Source organism: Pteropus vampyrus, unplaced genomic scaffold, assembly GCF_000151845.1.
Source record: "Pteropus vampyrus isolate Shadow unplaced genomic scaffold, Pvam_2.0 Scaffold269, whole genome shotgun sequence".
NCBI lineage: Eukaryota > Metazoa > Chordata > Mammalia > Chiroptera > Pteropodidae > Pteropus > Pteropus vampyrus.
The window spans coordinates 9,160-29,937 of record NW_011889050.1 but is presented as its reverse complement, the minus strand read 5'-3'; the positions used below and the strand labels follow the sequence as shown (position 1 = coordinate 29,937).

The window sequence follows — 20,778 nt, the reverse complement described above, 5'->3', positions numbered from 1 at the left end:
AGGTTAGTGGAAGAAAAAAATGTGCATTTTATAAAAATCAACGAGGATCTTCCCAATATATTTTTCCTGATAATGATGATCTCAATAACTGCCAATTTTAAAATACCAGGATTTTAAGGCTATGCTCTCACAACAGTATCACTGTTTCTATCATCCAGTTTCTTCCTTTTGTATTTTGAGATTTTCTTTTCTTTTCAAACAAATAACCTAGTTATCCTCACATTAGAAAACTCTAGGACAGGGGTTGGCAAACTATGGCCAAGGGCCAAATATAGCTTACTACCTATTTTGTATGCCAGATGACCAAGATGGTTTTTCACAATTTTAAAGGTTGTAAAAAGCAAAAAAGAATATGCGATGGAGACCTGTGTGGATTGCAAATCCTAAAATATTCACTACCTGGCTCTTTATAAAAAATTTTGCTGTTTCTGCTCTAGGATGATATTTATCATAGGTTACTCAGTAATTTAAGATAATTCCTATCAATGACAAGTTCATTAAATTTTACAATGGTAATTAGAATAGAACTCCATCATAACAGTATTTGATCTCTTTATACATACCACTTAGTTCCAATAACCAATTAAATTGTTTTTCAGAATATGAACACAGAACCCAACACATTATGGAAGTATAAATATCAAACTCAGCCTGCGTGAACAACAGTACTTCAGTTATAATGCCAAAGTGATGGTATGTATCTAAACAAAGGAAACCTTTTTTCTCATGGGAATTCAGACCAATTAATAAATGAAGTAACCTCTAATCATTTCTCATATTACACATCTACCATATTCACTTAGCTGAAAAAAATAATTTTTCCTTTATTTCTCTGAAGGCAAGATATATTTATCTCAAAATCTCAAAATCTCTAATGAGTTTTCTAATTAAGTTTTTTTTATATAGTGTTTTTTCAAAGTATTCAAAAGAAAATAAACTCAGTAACTCACTCCAGAGCAGGTCTCAGAACTCTGACTTTTAATGCTTCTAATATTCGATTTAACTCCACAAATGGTTCTTTCTGACTGGGGTCTACGGAAAGACCAGATTCCTAAAAAAATTAAAAAACAAAAACAAAAACAAAAAAGCTTTTGTTAGAAGTAACTGGAGTAAAGAGATAAATAAAAACATTCTAAATTAAATATGGAACAATCCATTAAAAATTTCTTTTTAACATGTATTTCTATGGCACAGACAGATGATCAAGCCCTATTATCATTCTTCCCTCTTTTCCTTAGTTGTGGAATCCCCAAATTTTAGATGGGCATCTAACCATATAGAATAAAGCTGGGTATGACTGCAAGATTTAAGTCATGGTCAATGAAATATAAGCATGTATTCTTTTTTGTCCCTTCCTGGAATACCAAAATGTATATAGTTTTCGCTGGTATCCTAGACCATAAGGACAGGGGACACCTTAGAAATAGCAGAGCTATAAGAAACCTAGGTTCCTAAGAGCTTCATGGAGCATAACTACTATATATGCTGTGGAAGACTTACTATCTCCTATTTCTATTCAAGAGAAATAAACTTCATTTTTGTTTAAGCCACTGGTATTTTGGGTCTTTGTTACTTATAAGCAAACTTAACCCTAAATGACACAATTTACTTTAGGACAGGTATATGGGCACAAATACAATTCCCATATGGGTACAGAGAAAGACCTAAGTTACAGTTTATCTGTTTAAAATAGAAGAGGCTTAGAGGTTCTGTTTACAGACTAGCTTTAAATTACTTAATCCTAACAATCCTTAAACAGAAAATATAATAGCACATGGTAGCTCAGGACAGAATTTGAAGATATATGAATTTGGGACTCAATCCTAGTTCCTTCACTAAGAACCTGTAAGGCCTTGGGCAAGTTACTGCTCCAAACCTCATATTCCTCATTTGCAGAAAGGAAACAGTAGTTTCTACCTCCCAGAACTAAAGTAAGGAATAAAGGCAGAGCTTGGCTTGTGGTAAATACTCAATACACGGCAGCTGCTACCATTATGATATTAGGTGGCAAATGGTAAAGTGTTCTGAGATCCCTAGGCTCATGTCTAACAGAAATAAAAGAAAAATGATCTCAACTAAAGTAAATTTTAGCTTGAAATTCATTTGACAAAACAAAATCCTACAAGTTGGGCCAGAACAGAAGAATAAACATAAATCTCTTTATCCTTTTCTTCTTCTATACTAACCTTCCCTATGAAAAGAAAAACTTGATTGAGGACTTGAGACCAATGTTACGGGACAGGAATATGGAAATAACTTGAATAAAAAGTTCTAGGATTATAATTTTCACCAATTAAAAATAAGATTTCCTAGCAAAATGAGGTCAGCCCTGATAATTAAAATACTACAATCTATGGCTAGAAGAAGACTCAAAAACTCCAAGGAATTCCCTTATTTCTTTTTCATTTTTTCATAGTTCACAAACTTACCTGACAGAGCTCCTCGGCCACATCCAGCATTCCCTGTCGAAAGAAGTGTTCCACCATCACTTCATTGAGAAGCCTTTGGCTGTCTGCCTGCCAGCAGCCATCTATCCCTACACTGCTAATATCGGAATCAAAATTCTGAAAAAAAAAAAGAAAATAACTCATGAATTGATTAAGATATATCACTTTATATGATTTTTATGCGATCTAACAGAAAGAATGGCCTTCATTTCACTCTGAGATACCTCCAATAAGTACCCAATTCAAATTTATCTGTAGCCTTTAACAGAAATTAGTTTTCCACTATTCTTTTCTAAAACTTATTGCTCTCATTGACTATTGCTGGAAGAGTAAACAGGTACTTTCTTAGAGGGCATTTTGTAAAAATATATAAATTTAATAATGATTTCTGTGAATAAATTGATTTCTAGGCATTATACAATAGCAATTATTTTCAGAGGTGTGCAGTGATACCTGTAAAAGCATATTCAATGCAACATTGTCTAACAGAAAAAAAAAAAGTGAAAATCCATATGCTCAACATAGGATCAGTTAAATAATGCATGGCACATCCCAACAACTACAGTGCCAAGGTAGAGGAAAGAAGTGGGAAAACAGCCAGCTGGTTAAAAAGGTAGGCTCTGGGGCCAGTCTACCTGGGTTTGAATCCTGGTTCTATATTTTACTAGTTGTGTGATTTTGGCCAAGTTATTCAAGATCTTTGAGCCTCAGCTTCCTTAAGAAAACAACAGTACCTCCCTATTTTGTGAACTGTATCCTCTCAAAATTCCTGTGAAGCCCTTACTCCCAGTACACCACATTAAATTAAAATGAGATCTTTAGGGTGGGTACTAATCCAATAGGACCAGTATCCTTAAAAAAAAAAAAAACAGGAAATCAGGTCACAGGTACAGAGGGAAGACCATGTATAATGGACTATATTCCCCCAAATCCGGCCCCAATTCCTACACTGAAGGCCTAACTACCAATGTGACTATATTTGGAAATAAAGTGTGTAAGGAAGTGATAAAGCTTAATGAAATCATGGGTGGGGTTGGGGTGGGGGGGTGACTAAACCAATAGGTCTGGTGCTCTTGGAAGACAAGGGAGAAACACCAGAGCACCACCACTACCACCACGCAAGGACACAGTGAACGACATGCCAGGAAGGAGGCTGTCTACTCTCAGTAGGAAATGAATTGGCCAGGGCCTCGATCTTACACTTTCCAGTCATAAGAACTCTAAGAAAATTTTTTTGTCTAAACTACCCAGTCTATGGTATTTCGTAATGGCAGCCCAAGCTAAGATACCATAGGGTACAGGGAGAAGAGGGCTATCTACAAGCCAAGGAGACCTCGGAAGAAAGTAACCGTGCCAACACCTTGATCTCGAATCTCCAATTTCCAAAATTGTGAGAAAATAAATATCTGTTTAACCACCCAGTATGTGGTACTTTGTTAAAGCAGCCCTAGCAAATTAACACACTCTATTATTGGTAGTCGCTATTACTCTAATATTACTATTCACAACTAGAAAGTAAAGTTCATTACTCTATCTACTAACATGAAAAAATTTCCCTAACGCCTTTGGTGAAAATGAACAACCACTAAAAAATTATGACCCCATTTTTTTTAACTGCTAAGGAAAAAAATCCGAAAGAATGTACACTAAAGTAATAGCAGAAATTATCACTGGAGATTACCATGCTCCACACAAAGAGCAAATATTCATTTCATAGTAAAATAATAAACTTACCCAGTTCAGGGAAATATCAAGTAAGCACACTCCATCCTGTCTCTTCCATTGAATGTAGTTATAAAAGGACAATGAATGGAAGAGCTATATGAGGACACTAAAAAATGAATAATAGTAACTGGACTGAGGAAGAAGGTCACAGAACTGGTGGTGAGTTTACTATTTCCTTATTGGCTGTAGAGTGGAGATTGTTCTCAGCTTTTAGAAGCCACCTACATTCCCTGATTCATGCCCCTCCCCCTATTTTCAAGGCCAACAACAGGTGACGTTCCTCTATGACTCTCTCTGCCTTCTCTTTCTACCATCCTCTGCTGCTTTAAATGGCTCATGTTAATTACATTGGGCCCACCTAGAAAATCTTCCCATTTTAAGGTCGACTGCTTAGTAACCTTAATTGTACCTGCAAAATTCCTTCATCGCAGTATCACAATTAATATTTGATAGAATAACCAGGGAACAAGAATTTAGAGAGAATATCTTTAGAAATCTGCCTATCACAGCAAGTGAAGTAAAATTCTGAAGGAGAGGATCCTTTCTCTTCAGTTAGAGGAGCTGTGGTGCCAAGAGGGCAAAAACTCCTATTGCATCTTTGCTCTCTGCCCTTCCACTGCCCTAGATACAGACACAGTCATGTACAGAAAACAAGGTAAATGAAGCCCCAGCTTTCTGGCCAGATGACCAATAAAGTAGTCCCAGAGAACCATAAAGTACGAGAAAAATCACATAGAGGGAATAACTCAGGAAGTGACCCCTTAAAGTTGTTTATGAATTCCTGGGCTCATCTTCGAACTGCACATGCGTGGGTCTGACCCTAAGCAGCATACCACAGACTCTGAAAACTGAACTAAGGGACAGATCTAGTTTCCAGGTCCTATTATGGCCAGTGGTTGGCACGCAAACAAGACATATCTGAATAACTCTATAATGGCTTTGGAAACAAAGCTGACATTGAAACTACAACTCAGAGAAGACTGGTTATAACTCGTAGTCTGAACCCACCACCAGGACAATTGCCTAAAACAAAAACATTGATATTTTCCATAGATTTTAAACAAAAACTAGAGTCTCATCAAAGAACACCAAAAATGTCCAGGATACACATTTCATCCAAAAGCAGCAAGATCTACATTCTTTTCAAGTGCACATGGAACATTTTCAAGGATACAGCACATATTAGGACACAAAACATGTCTCAATAAATTTCAGAAAACTGAAATCATATCAAGCATCTTTTCCGATCACAAAGGTATGCAACTAGAAATCAATTACAAGAAGAAAACTGAAAAACACAAACACACGGAGGCTAAAACATGCTACTAAACAATGAATTGGTTAACAACAATATCAAGAAAGAAATAAAAAAATACCTTGAGACAAATGATAAAAACACAATGACGCAAAAATCTATGGGACACAGCCAAAGTGGTTCTATGAGGGAAATTCATAGCAATACAGGCATACCTCAAGAAACAAGAAAGAGCTCAAATAAACAACCTAATCTGACACCTAAAGGAACTAGAAACAGAACAACAAACATAGCCAAAGTGAGCAGAAGAAAGAAAATAATAAAGATCAGAATGGAAACAAATGACACAGAATTTAAAAAAAACAATACAAAAGATTGATGACACCAAAACCTCGTTCTTTGAAAAGGTAAAGAAAATTGATAAACTTTTATGCAGACTCCTCAAGAAAAAGAGAGAACTAAAATAAATGAAATCAAAAATGAAAGAGAAGTGACAACTGCACCACGGAAATACAAAGGATTATTTAAAAAGATTTATATGTCAACAAATAGAAGAACTTGGAAGAAATGAATAAATTTCTAGAAACATTCAATCTTCCAAGACTGAATGAGGAAGAAATAGAATCTGAACAGATCAATAACAATTAACCAAATCAGTAATCAAAAAACTCTCAACAAGCAAAAGTCCTGAACCAGATGACTTCACAGGTGAAGTTTACCAAGCATTAAAGAATTAACATCTATCCTTTTCAAACTATTCCAAAAAATTCAAGAGGAGGGAAGGCTCCCAACCTCATTTTATGAGGCCAGCATTACCTGACTTCCAAATCCAAAGACATTACAAAAAAAATTATAGGCTAATATCTCTGATGAACATAGATGTAAAAATCTTCAATAAAATATTAGCAAACCAAATTCATCAACACATAGAAAAGATCATACACCAAGATCAAGTGAGATTTATTCCTGGGATGCAAGGTTGGTTCAATATCTGCAAATCAATTAACACGATATACCAAATAAACAAAGGATAAAAATCATACAATCATATCAGTAGATGCGAAAAAATCATTTGAAAATCCATCATCCATTTACGACAAAAACGCAGAACAAAGTAGGAACAGAGGGAATATATTTCAACATAATAAAGGCCATATATGACAAATCCACAGCTAACATCAAAGCTTTTTCTTTAAAATCAGGAGCAAGACAAGAATGTCCACTTTCACCACTTCTATTCAACGTATTATTGGAAGTTCTAGCCAAAGCAATCAGACAAGACAAAGAAATAAAGACCATTCAAATCAGAAAAGAAGTAGTAAAACTCATTATTTGCATATGACGTGGTATTATATAGAGAGGACCCTAAAAAAGTCCACCAAAGAATTATTAGAACTGATAAATAAATTCAGTAAAACAGCAGGATACAAAATTAACATTCAGAAATTGGTTGCATTTTTATACACTAACAACAAACTATAAGAGAAATTAAGAAAACAATCTCATTTTCAATTGCATCAAAACAAAATAAAATACCAAAAAATAAATTAACCAAGCAAGTAAAAGACCTGTACTAAGAAAACTGTAAGACACTGAAGAAAGAAACTGAAGAGGATACAAATAAATGGAAGCATATACCGTGCTCTCGGATAGAATTAACATCATTAAAATGTCCATACAACCCAAAGCAATCTACAGATTCAAAGTAATCCCTATCAAAATACCAATGGCACTTTTCATAGAACTAAAAATATAATTCTAAAATTTATATGGAAACACAAAAGACCCCGAAGAGCTAAAGCAATCTTGAGAAAGAACAAAGCTGGAGATATCCTGCTACCTGATTACCATACTATACTACAAGACTATAGTAACACAGATTAATGGAAAAGGATAGAGAACCCAAAAATAAACCCAATTAAAAAAACCAATTAATCTATGACAAAGAAAACAAGAATATATAACAGAGTAAAGACAGTCTCTTCAATAAATGGTGCTGGGAAAACTGGGAAGAAACATGCAAAAAAATAAAACTAGATCACTTTCTTACACCATATACAAGAATAAACTCAATATAGATTAAAGACTTAAATGTAAGACCCAAAACCATAAAACTCTTAGAAAACAAAGGCAGTAAAAACTCTTTAATATCACTCAGTAATATTTTTTTGAATATGTCTCCTCAGAAAAAGGCAATAAAAAATAAACAAATGGGACTACATCGAACTAAAAAGTTTTGCACAGCTAAGGAAACCATCAGTAAAACAAGACAACCTACTGAATGGAAGAAGATTATTTGCCAATGATGTTATCTGAAACAGGATTAATATCCAAAATATATAAGGAACTCATACAGCTTAATAGCAAAAACAAACCGCCCCCCCTCCGCAAAAAACAGTCTGATTAAACAAAGAACAGAAGACCTGAACAAACATTTCTCCAAAGACATACAGACAGCCAACGAACATATGAAAAGATACTCAACATCACTAATCATCGGAGAAATGCAAACTAAAACCACAATGAGAGATTATATCACACAGGTCAGAATGGCTATCATCAAAAATCAACAGCCAACAAGTGTTGGTGAGAATGTAAAGAAAACCCTCATGCACTGATGATGGGATTTCACATTGGTGCAGCCACTACAGAAAAGTTTTTTAATTTAAAAAATTAAAAACAGAACTGCCTTATGACCCACTTCTGGGTATTTATCCAAAAAATTCAATATACTAATCTGAAAAGATATATGAACCCTATATTCATTGCAGCATTATTCACAATAGTCAATATTAGGGGGAAAATCTAAGTGTCCATCAATAGATGATGGGATAAAGAAGATGCAGTACATATCTACAATGGAGTATTACTTGGCCATAAAAAAAAGAATGAAATCTTACCATTTGGGACAACATGGATGGACCTAGAGGGCATTATGCTAAGTGAAATATGTCAGACATTTTAAGACAAATATCATATGATTTCACTTATATGTAGAATCTAACAAACAAAATAAATGAACAAACAAAACAGAAACAAATTCACAGAGAGAACGTGATGTGATGGTTGCCAGATGAGAGGGGGCTTGGAGGACTGAGTAAGAAAGGTTAAGGGATTAAGAACTATAAATTGGCAATTATAAAATAGTCACTGGGATGTAAAGTACAGCATAGGGAGGGCAGTCAATAATATTGTAATAACTACATATGGTGTCAGGTTGGTACTAGATTTATCTGGGTGATCACTTTGTAAGTTAAAAATAAAAGTCTAATCACTATGTTGTACACCTGAAACTAGAATAGTATATGTCAACTGTAATTGAAAACTGAAATAAAATAAAAATGTCCAGGATATGAAATTATTTGGCATACAAAGAACCAAGAAAATTTAAACTTTCATTGGAAAAGATGTTCAATAGACACCAGTGCCAAAATGACACAGATGTTGGAATCATCAGACTTCATTTACAGCAGTTATAAAATGCTCCAAGAACAACTGGCAAACATCTTGAAAAAGAAAAAAAAAAGACAGAAGGTCTTAGCAAAGAAATAGAAAATACAGAATTTAAAATAAAAACTCATTGAATGGACTTAATAGCAGAATGGAAGTGACAGGGCTAAAAGTTAGTGACGATCAATAGAAATTGTCTTATCTGAACAACAGAAAAAAGTTTGAAAAAAAAAATGAACAGAGCTTTAGGGACTTGTGGGACAATAAAAGATCTAACATTCATGTCATTGGAGTACCAGAAATAGAGAATAGTACAGACAAATTATTTGAAAAATATATCCCAAATTTGGCAAAAGACATAAATCTACAGATTCAAGAAGTTCAGAAAGCTCCTAAAAGGATCAAATCAAAAAACCCACACCGTACATCTCACAATCAAACTAAAGACAAAGAAAATAACCTTGAAAGTAGCTAAAGGAAAAATGATGCATTTCTTAAAGGAACTATGATTCAAATGACTACAGATTTCTCAACAGAAACCATGGAGAAGTGGCACAACATTTTTCAAGGCCTGAAAGAAAAGTCATCCCAGAATTTTATATCAAGTGAAAATACCTTTCAGAAATGAAGATGAAATAAAGACATTCTCAGATGAAGGAAAGTTAAATTTGCTGCCAGAAGACCTCCTCTAAAAGAACTGCCAAAGTCAGTTTTTCAGAAAAAGGGAAATGATACCAAATGGCAACTTGGAACATCAACTATGAGGAAAGAACAAGTCTACTTTGTGGTTTGAAAGTTTCCCTGCCCACCTCCTTTATCTTTCATAGGCAATACCCTCTTTATCTCATTTTTTTTCAGACTGACCGAAATTACAAACCTAGTCGATCATTGTTTAAATACAGTCCAAACAACACAGGATTGTTTTATAGTACATACAAGAACAGGTAAAAGGTAACCTGCAGTAGAAACTGCAAACCACCTACATTTACATTACCACAATGAAGACGAATTCTCCAAAATTAAGGACATTTTTCTTTAAAGAGCTATCTACCCTATTCTTAGATGTCAAGTCAGTAGCCTAAAACTAAATATAATATATTAAGATTTAGAATTACTTGAACAGAATGCAAAAAAGCAAAATTACTGTCAAAGTCTTAATTTTTATTCATTTTCTTTTTATAGACCTCTTTCTTGGCCTACTACAGACTTAAAGAATGAAAATAACACAGAGTACCTAGATGCTAAAGCAATAGCTTCCATGCATATACTGAGCAGACTATCCCTAGGTCTGAAGAAAGAGCCAAAATTGCTTGGTTAAGATTCTCTAAGTTCATATCTGCTCATCAGATTCTCTCTGTTGAGAGATGATTTTATAACAGTCATCAATACTTTTAAGCAAATTCTTTTATCTCTGTGCTATCTATGACGACTAGAACACTGAGAGTGGAGATGGTGCTAATTTGTTGTTGTTCTAGACTACAGCAGAGACCTAGAAGGGTCATTGATATCACGGATACTCTCTTATTTTATTCTCCTAAGGACAGTCATTCAAATACATAAAAGAACAGGTATGTGAAGATAATAGAATTTAATACAAACTCAGAAATCTGCCAATAACTCCCCTAAATGTCTAAGTGCACCCCATAAGAAAGAATCACTGAGACTAAAAAAGATTCCTTACAGACCTATCAACCTCATTCAATCCAAATATAACCTTCGGATTTCTACTTCTTCATCTAATAATTATTCTCCACCCTATCAACCCACAACAAATGTATCAGGTGTCTGTTCTGCGAGAAAGAAATACAACTTTGGAAGACACACTGCTCAGCTCAAAGCACAGATCATGTTAAAACAATTTTATCTGGCAGTATATATTATGTCAGAATTTTAACGGCTGTCATCAGAGAGTAAACTGCTTAGATCAAGCAGAAGAATTCCTTCAAATCTTTCCTTTACATACTAAAAGGAAATTCTGATCATCTAGGAAGCTTTAAAACATAAGTCTAATATTTAAACAAATTTAAAGTTTTACAGTGATGCTTTTCGAGTACTCTTATTTTCATAAGGTGTACCATGCCAATATTCTATAGGTAAGAAAAATTAAAACCCCTAACACTCAGAATATCTTTACTACATTCAGATAATAAACTTACTTGCTAGTCTTCAAAATACAACTAAATGTGAATAAGCAACACATGTGATGAAAATTTCTGAGTTCCTTTCTACCATTCTGATTTTCCAGTTTAAACCACTAAGGTAGATAAGTAAACTTTTTTCATAGCCTATTTTCTGCTCACCTGCAGTAAAAATTAAAGCTAAATTTATAAAAAGAGGTTGAGGAAATGCAATACAGTGTCAGAACTCCTTTTGTTAAAACTGCCTGTTCTTACTATTGCATCAGAGCTAGGACAGGTTCCAGCTTCTGTTGCTAGGAGACCAAACTCGTTTGCAAGGCTGCCCAGGAAATCAGCAGCACTGTGACCCAGCCAAGAAGTAGCTAATGAAGAGAAATAGCTATTATTAGCACTTCTGTTTTACTATACTTTTTCCTTTTAAAAAAGGAAAAATGTCCTTAAATGTAAAGACAGGATTTAAAGAATCAAAGGCAAAACACACATTCAAGGGTCTGTCTACCTGCAGAAGATGTTATGGCTTGAGAAGAGAAATCCATGACACACTAATTCATACACTATCTCATGTACTTTTAGTGTCATTAACATTTCTGATGAATTAAAAGTTTTAAAATCTGGAAGCTGAGGCGGAAGTAAATTTATGAAACTATGAAATATAAACAGAGCATCCTATTGTTTTAGCCATAACATGAACATGCTTACAAACTGCTTAGAACTTAAGGACTGGCTTTCATTGTTCATCGCCCAAAACCAATCCATTTCTGAAATACATTTTATGAAATTATAATTACTGATCACAGTGGTAACAGTACATGATAAAACCCACTATTTATTTTAATTACTAAGTGCCAATTCTTCAAGACTTAATTTTTTTTAACTTCCCCATCTACCTTTGAAGAAAAACTGTTTAAGTCTAACAACAGGGTACTGCTGCACTTACCAGGAATCAATTTCCCTTCTAAGCATCCAGTTAATCTGGTCTAAGAGAGATGTTACTACACAGGATACTTAACACAGAATAAGAAGATCTGGATTCTAGTTCCACTCAGTCTGGGAAATGATATGTATTTCACATATAACCCACAGATTAGTATCCAAAAGTTTAAAAAAAAATCCTTACCAATCAAAAATAAAAACCCAACAGAAAAAAAATTAAGAAACTCATAAAAAGGGGAAATTCTAATAATCAAACATATGAAAAGATGCACAAATCTCAAAGATGATTAAGGAAATGCAAATTAATACAATGAGATACTATTTCACATCCATGTGATTAATTTGAAAAATTTTTAAAAAGCTGATCACACTAAGTATACGTGAGGAGTGAAGAAACAGGAACTGTTATACACGAATGGTAGGACTGCAAATTGGTATAAACCCTTTAGGGAAAAATTGAGCAAGCCTAGAAAAGTTGATGATGAGGCATAGGCCTTATGATGAAATAATCCATATTTAGGCATATTCCAGACAGCAGTGCTTTGCAAACTACGGACTGGAAAACAAATTTAGTAGTGTGTCATAATCAGCATTTACAGATGCATTTTTAGATGCAGATACTATCTTTTTAGACATTCCATCCTCCCCACTGTACAATATTCATATCTCCATTTTGGTTTTCAAAGTTATCAGAAAGGTAGGTTGTGCCAGATCAAAAAAGAGGGGAGGGCACAAAGCCATACTGATAAGTTTTTACCAAGGGGAGTAATGTGACATGGTCAGAGATATGCCAAATTCTGCTGGGCTTTTAAGATCCTTAAAATCCTCTATAATCTATATGTCAAATGAGCATCACAATCCCCTCACTGTTATTTTGCATACTATTTTTCATACCTTTTGGCTCTGGCAGACCTTGTCTGATTGCCTCCATATCTGAACAGTCTAGAGAAATGTTGAGTGACAATTTCACTAATTCTTCCAAAGACGGCACACACCTTGTATAGGAGAGAAATTCATGCATACAGCAGGCACCTTGGGGCACTAGTGATTAATTCCCTGAAGGAATTCTAGTTGAGAAAAGCTCCTCAAAGTCTCACTTGAGTACAATTACAGACTGGATTAGTTGGCACAGCTTAATCTGTATAAGGTCCTTTTCTCCTCCCAGTCCAACCTGAGTTGGATGCTAGACCAAGCAAGTTATTTCACTTTGTAGCCTCAGGCAAAAGTGGGTCTACATCACTTCCAGGTCCAGTGGGATTCTCTGATCCTGCATCTTAATGTAAGACCTGTAAGACCTGATTGCAAAAGTCCAGGTTTTCCTCTGATGACTGGACTATAACTCAACAAATAATTACCATTAGCAACTAAATAATGTTGTTTCGTTCTGCTCAGAGCAGAAGTAGTAAGAATAATAAGGCCCACAGCTTAAGAGCTAATGATATAATGTGACAAATGGCAGAGAAAAGAGAATTCATCTTCTTTTGAGAATGTTCTTCAGACTGAAGAGGGCAAAACTAATATTGTTTCATAGAAACTGAAGCCCACCACAAGTGAAGAGACCCAGAGAGCATCTAGCTGCTTGTAGGAGTTAGGACTCTTGGTTCCCACAACAGAAATCTCTTTTGCCCAAACAAGTTGGATTTAAAGAAAGGCTCAGATAACCAGGGTCTCTCAAATTCTCTCTGAGACTACTAATCACTACTAGGTTCATGCATTCCCAGCCTTCCTTCCCTTAAGAGCTCTAATGAGAAAGATCCTAGAGAGGGATTCTGAGGTACTCACTCTGCAGAAACAACTGTTGCCAAGCTTGGGTGGGTCAGGCCCATCCTCAGAGCAGGCACTATGGTCAAAGCGAAGAATATTGAGAATATGGCTGCTTCTATTCAAACCCTGCAATTTAAAAAGGAACATCTTCCATCTTTACCAAAGATATGAGATTTTTATAAAATGCCTTGCAAAAATTTAGACACACTGACTACTACATTTTCTTGGCGGGAGGGGAATTAGTTTGATATTTTTTATTTTTAGGGAACATGTTCTTGGCTTTTTTATCACTGTTGTCTCTATAATTTTGTTAATTATTCTTTTTCAGTAATTCTAAAAATTCCACCTAGAATATATATCAAATTATCTGTATATATATCAGAACTCAACTCAGCTCTTTTTCTTCTTAAGCAGAGCAAATTTTCTCTCTTTTTTCCCCTTTAACAGTAATCTCTCTCTACTACATAAGGATTTATCCATTATATAACAGAACTTTAGAGCTAGTATACACCTGCCCTCACTCACAGTCTACCTAAACTACTATCGAAGGCTAAACCTAGGACATTATCTCCCACTGGTATCTTTTTCCTCTCATACTCCTGTCATACCTACATGGAAGTTCCAGACTGCTCACCAAAACTATCTTAAAATATTCTATATTTCACTTTTTATACACTCCATTTGTTTTTTAATATAGTACCTGCCTCACCAATGTAGATGCGCCCTCTATTGGCAAAAGATCAGTTTAGGCAATGTTAAAAAAAAATGTTTTTTAACAATTATTCTCCCTGGCAGAACCTTACCAGCCTTGCAATGGCCTAATTTCCTAGTACAGCACAGCGTTTAAAAACAGACTGTTGACATCTTTTTCCAAATCTTGATCCATCACTTCTAAGCTGTACACCTAGGGTATGTTATTTCATATCTCTGAGTCTTAGTTTCCTCATATGTAAAATGGGAATAATGTACCCACATCATGAGATATAAATATACTGAGCACTTAGCTCAGTATCTGGAACATGGTCAAAACTCAATAAGTGATAGCTATTATCTTCCTACTCTTGACTCCTCCTTAGTCTAATTTTATCCTATTTAATGAGGGCAAGCATTTGCTTTTATCATTCACTCCGTTTTCCCTTAATCTCCTTGGGTCAAATCCTTAGGCCCTCCATCATGTGCCTTCCCCCCTCGACTTGATCCTGGCTTATTCCCAACAGGGTTACCATTCTCATCATGTCAGTCCCTGAGTCTTTAACAAGAGTCAAGCATATTCTCAGTTGTTCAGCACCTTTCCTAGCCCCACAGAAAACCATTTACCTATTCTTCCAAGTCAAATTTAAAACACCAATGCCACAAACCTTAATTAAGGGCACAATAATCTTTCTCTTACTTTACAGTAAGTAGAGTCTATCCCAAGCAAACTTATTTTATGTTACCTCAGAATTTTTTCAGTTCTTCTGTATACACGAAAAGCACTCTTACATGACCAAACTAGACCACAATCTTCTAAAGAACATGTACTATGTGTTTCACTTTCAACTGTCTCACAGCAAATTTTAAACACCTTAAAATCTTTGCATTATTGATTTTAATATGCATACACACACCCCTACAGCAACAATCATTTCATTAACTTTTCTTACTTAGGAAATAAACTAAAAAGTCAAAACAAGTACAACACTGAATAAAACACCCTAAACAGGAGAGAATTTTAGATTTTTTTTTTTAATTAAATGTATTGAGGTGACACTAGTTAATAAAATCATATGTGTCTTAAGTGTATAATTCAATAATACGTCTAGATTCTCTTAAAATGGGAGAGGAAATTAAAAATAAACCAAAACATTATTTGGTCTATTTTACAAGAAAAAAAACAGCCACAGAACCCAGTGGCTGATATTATGTATTTTATTTTTATTTATTTATTTTTTAATTATGGTGACGAAAGTCCAGAAAGTTTCAGGTGTACAATTTAGCAGTAAAGCATGTATATATGTTGCATTGTGTGATCATCGCCCACAATTAGATTTCTTTCTGTCACCCCATATTTGATCCCTTTTACTCCATCTACCTCTCTCCTCCCCTCTGGTAACCACTCGTCTATTGTCCATGTCCATGAGTCTGTTTGTTTGTCCTGTTCACTTGTTGCTTTTAGGTTTATATTCCACTGATATTATGTATTTTAAATAGTGAGCATAATACTATGGATATCTGAAAACAGTCAACACGTTAAAGCAGAAATCTTCAACAGCATTTTATGTTTATAGTAATTAAAAGTCACGAAACACCTTAGCTAATACCACAAACTGCTTTTCTGCTTACATTTCATAGAAATGATGACTATAAAACTTTAAAACACAAGAAGCATTAAAACACTAAAGAAAAAAAATCATTTAGTGTGTCAAAAATTTACTAAAGTTCTTTACTCAAACCAGCTTGCTCATAAAGGAGTCACCAGTTTCTTTGTCCTCTTCTTGGAGGGTGGGGACAAGTGTCCATAAAATGGTGCTCACAGGCTGCTGGACAGCATTCCAGTTTATTACACAAGTCTGTCTGTTGTGGTACTTAAAGGCTTGTGCCACAATGGCTTCGGCTTCATTTTGTTTGTTTACCACCAATGCACATGAGTTCACCAAGCCTTTGTAACAGGTGGCCCTGGAAGGTTGTACAAATTTACCAGGTCCAAAAGAAAAAAAAAAAGACTTTACAAGTCAATGGAGTCTCATATGACACTGGCCTACAGAGAAGTTCTTGTGTATGTGAGAAGTTCATGCATAACATCTAGGTAGGTCTACAGCTGAGGCCAAGTAGATGACAAAAAACAATTGGAGAGAATGCACTGAAAGAGGTTAAAGAACTGAGCTAAAAGATTCAGGCTTTTTTCTGTTCCCTGCGACTATAATTCAACAAATACTTACCAATATCAACTCAGTAACATAATTTCATATGACAGATCAGAAGAATTCTAGGTCACCTAGAACTTTCCCAAGAACATAAAACTACAAAAAAGTTTACTTTAAAAAACCCTTATAACTTCCGAGTACATGAAAAGAGTCCTCAAAGAAGAAATAAGTAAATTAAAATATATAATTTAGGAACATTCTCCCCAAACACATGCACACCTAAAAAGCCAGAATTTAGATTACTCACTATATTTACCTGGTATCCATTCTCAAGATACTGCCATTTCTAGCACCAAATACATTTAAATGCTTTGTCACAAAGATTAACCAAATTATCTGATAACCTTTACGAATATCTGTAAAGATTTGCTAGATCAAGTGGAGGACATGCTCAGCAAGTTACCGGCAGCTAGGAGGACAAGAGTAAAAGTGGGTCCTGACGATAATTATGACAGGACAATGTACATAAACTAGGAAATGGGGAATCCAGCGGCAGAAAGCAAAGCTGGTGAATTATTTGCCCAAATGCTCCTGATCCTAGTGGCCAGCAGTCCATCCACTTGAGATATGGCTGCTGAGGCCATCCTCACCTATTTCCAAAATCTGGGCTCTTCTCAGGTACTTTCTCTGATGGGCTGCTTTGGAAGCTTCAGCTCTTCTCACTGTTATGGCATCTTCTGGTCCTACTGTCCTATCCTCTATCATAATTGCAGGCAACCTTGTGGTCAAATCAAATGCTTCCAGGAACCTCCTGGGATATGAACCACCAGAATCGCTAGAATGCCTTGGTCACTGCCAGCCACCAAAATCTGAAGCTTCCTAACCACCACCAGTAGTTACTTTATCCTTGAGAAACTGAGTGTTTCTCATCGACATTAATTTAAGAATCTCTAAAGTGCTCCACCACCATTCTAGTAAGTCCTTAAGCTAGTACACACCAATAATCACTTCAGGTACCAAGTGAAGACTTCCAAGGCCACAGGCTCAAATAGTCTGATGTCAAAGCTGTGTTCACTCCCTCGGAGTTACCAAACAGGCATCACAACCTCAAAGCTATTTCAGAGAATATTCACTGTCTTCCTAGCCTTTGCTGGAAACAGCCATCACTGATCCAAAAACGGGGCTGCTGCTGCCCACACCACTTCTCTGGTCACTTTTGCTAGGTTGAAGCCCTCAGCACTATGGGAGGGGTCAGCTCTCTGAAAGGTCACTAACTCTTTTGTAAGCCACAGCCACCCAAACAGTCCCCAGAATTCCTACCATTCACGGTCCTAACATATCGCACCCACCAGTTAATAATATCTCCTTAGAAGCACATAGTTCTGACTTAGACTGCCTCAAGTTTAGCCTTTCAATATAACTGTCCCATAGGATAATTTCTAACAGGCTTATCCATCCACGAGTTAGACAGAGCCACTCTCGGAATTTCCTGAGTTTTTATCTACATTACAGTTATTGCTCTTGTGTGTACAGACTAAACTCATAGGACTGGTTAGGAGATGACTTTGCTACAAAGAGTGCACCCCAAAAGTTCTTCCTGTCCTCTCAGAATTTTACAATGTGTGAACAAAAATGTCCATAACCAGTCACAAACTCCCCAGTGGCTTATGTATTCAGAAGTATCACACAGTAATCTTACGCTATTTCTCTTAGGCCCCACTAGGACTATGAACTCCAAGGGCAAAACTGGCCAACTGCTAAAAATGATAACTGCTTATAATGAAGCCGCTAAGTCAAAGATTCAAGAGATATTATAAGAAAAATCACCCAACAAGTGACAAGCCTTGATGGCTAGCAACCACCTCACTCACACATAAAGCAACACTGAAGGAAAGTGACTAGTATGCCCACCAGAAGACGGGAGTTGGTTAGGATAATATAGGGGAAACGGATGCAAGGGTGTTTTCTTAATCATTCCATAACACAGACAGAGTCGCAGCCAGGGAATTACTCAGGAAGTAAGAAAAGTTACTTCTGTAAGCAAACTCCTTCATAGTAAGTTAAAATTTCTTTGGAAATTTACTCATCATGACAGTAGGAGCTGTATTCATTTAAATAAATGGATAAATAACAAGGCTGTCAAAAGAGTTTTTTCTGGTTTGTTTTTATTTTTGTTTTTTAAATAATAGCAATAGGGAACTTTAAGAATGACATAGTAAAACCAGATTTGCAAAAGTTATTAAAAGCAGGAATGAGAGGAATAGCATAAAATAATAAAAAAGCTAATGTTATTAAAGCAGTGACAGGAGATGAAGGCTGATGCTTAAAAATACCAAACACTTCCTTCAACACCATACCTTATCAATGGCTTTTCCAACCCGAGAAACACTGCTGTGGATGTCTTTGTGGTCTGAGGCCAATTTCTGAACAGTATCCTTTATTCTTTTACAGCACTGTGTCAAAACAAGTGAAAGTGTCCCTGATAATTCAGCATCTTGGCCTATAAAAAAAAAGAAAAAAAAAAGATTAGTTACTCACAAAATCAAACGCAAAGATGACAAGTTTCAAATAGACCCTTTGGAACATGAAAAGTAGAAGAAAAGTGAAGAAAACTCAGCGTCTGCTTTGAAGCAGATGGCCACATTCGTGATAATATTTTTCAAGTGAACACTAAGAAAATTATCGTAATTTTAAAAAATTTTTTGAATAATAAAATTTTACTACAAAGCAAACCACTTTTGTAATTACTAAAACCAGCACAGACTATGAATACTACTACCAAGGGATTTTTCAGAAAATATGTCTCAGTAAATAAACTCACTTACTCAATCCACTTAAACTGTTCAAGTCATTCTCAAAACATTTTGACTGTTACTAAATTTCCTAACGAGAGATTATTTAGTCTAAACGCTTTATATTCTATATAAAGAAGTAGAAGAAAAAATAACAAAGTTCTTTGGATATCATGATGTGTAAAAATAAGTTAACAGGCCTGAGAGACTGCTATCTTTAGAAAGTCCTCCTTGCAAGGTTGACCCTTATTCTGGGAACTTGTGAAAAGAATAGTTCACTGTGCCTCAACTGTTTGTACAATGTGGTTTATGCTAAACTCCTGCTTTCCTTCTGAGAGACTGGAATTTTGGTGTACAGCTAGGCAGGAGATGGTACCCATATGATCAGTCTTCTATAAAACACCTTGAGTACAATGTCTCTAATCTCCCTGGTAGAAAACACTTCCTAAGTGTTACAATTTGATGCTGGAATAATTAAACATGTCCCTGTATGACTCCACTGAGAGAGGACTCTTAGAAGATTTCTCCTGGTTTCCTCTGGACCTTGCCCATGTACCTTTTCCCTTAGCATATTTTGCTTTATATCTTTTTGCTACAATAACTCTTAGCCATGAGTGTGACTACACGCTGAGTCCCATTTATCCCTCCCAGTGATCAATGGACACTAAAGGTGGTCTTGGGGACCCTTGATAAATGAATGGAAAGTTACTATAGTTTATATTCTCTTTCCCTGTGCTTCCTCCTCAGGAAAAAGAAAGAAGGGAAGAGGGAAGGAGAGAGAAATAGAGGCAATTTCAGTTATATCTGTCAATTACTTCATATATTTACATATCTCCACTGTAAGCAAAAGGCATGGCTTCCAAAATCCTACACAATATTATATAGCAGTGGTTCTTAAAATTTAGGGCCCAAGAATTTGAACAAGAACAAGCCTAAAAGTAGAGTAACCTAGTATGTTCATTCACTCAATGAATATTTATTGTGCACTCATTAGGTATAGCAGTGAAACAAAACAAAATCTCTGCCCTAAATCTTATCTTCTGGTGAACAAGATAAACAATACACAAAATAAGTCAATTACATAGTATGACAAAAGATGATACATGCTACTGTGGGAGAAAGCAGCAAAATAAAAGAGATGAGAGTATATGTGCGTTAAGAAATTGCAGTCTTAAAATGGGTAGATGTGGTAGGCCTCACTGAGAAAGGGACATTTGAGCAAAGGCTTGAAAGAAATGAGGGAATTAGCTATCTGACTACCTTAGGGGTGAAGGGTAGCAGAATATGCCACCCCAAAACATGCTTCTTTAGCATAAGGATTACTTTGAGAAATGACAGAATAAGTTACCCTTTAGTAAGGGAAATTTACATTTATAAAAGAAAGCTCCATTTGAAATGGAGTCTCCCTCTCAGTTCCAGGAAGAGGATGAC

At 35.5% G+C, this 20,778-nt stretch overlaps 1 protein-coding gene across 1 annotated transcript in view; it reads right to left on the bottom strand.

The window, feature by feature from the left end:
- RMND5A (required for meiotic nuclear division 5 homolog A) overlaps positions 1-19,727 on the bottom strand; it is a 42,548-nt gene extending 22,821 nt beyond the window's left edge. Inside the window, exons 1-4 of the mRNA XM_011375298.2 lie at positions 19,724-19,727; positions 18,913-19,055; positions 2,430-2,564; positions 951-1,051 (exon numbers count right to left, since the gene is read on the bottom strand). Of these exons, the coding sequence (XP_011373600.2) occupies positions 951-1,051; positions 2,430-2,564; positions 18,913-19,055; positions 19,724-19,727 (383 nt within the window). The remainder of the gene's footprint in view (positions 1-950; positions 1,052-2,429; positions 2,565-18,912; positions 19,056-19,723) is intronic.
- Positions 19,728-20,778: the final 1,051 nt, after the last annotated feature.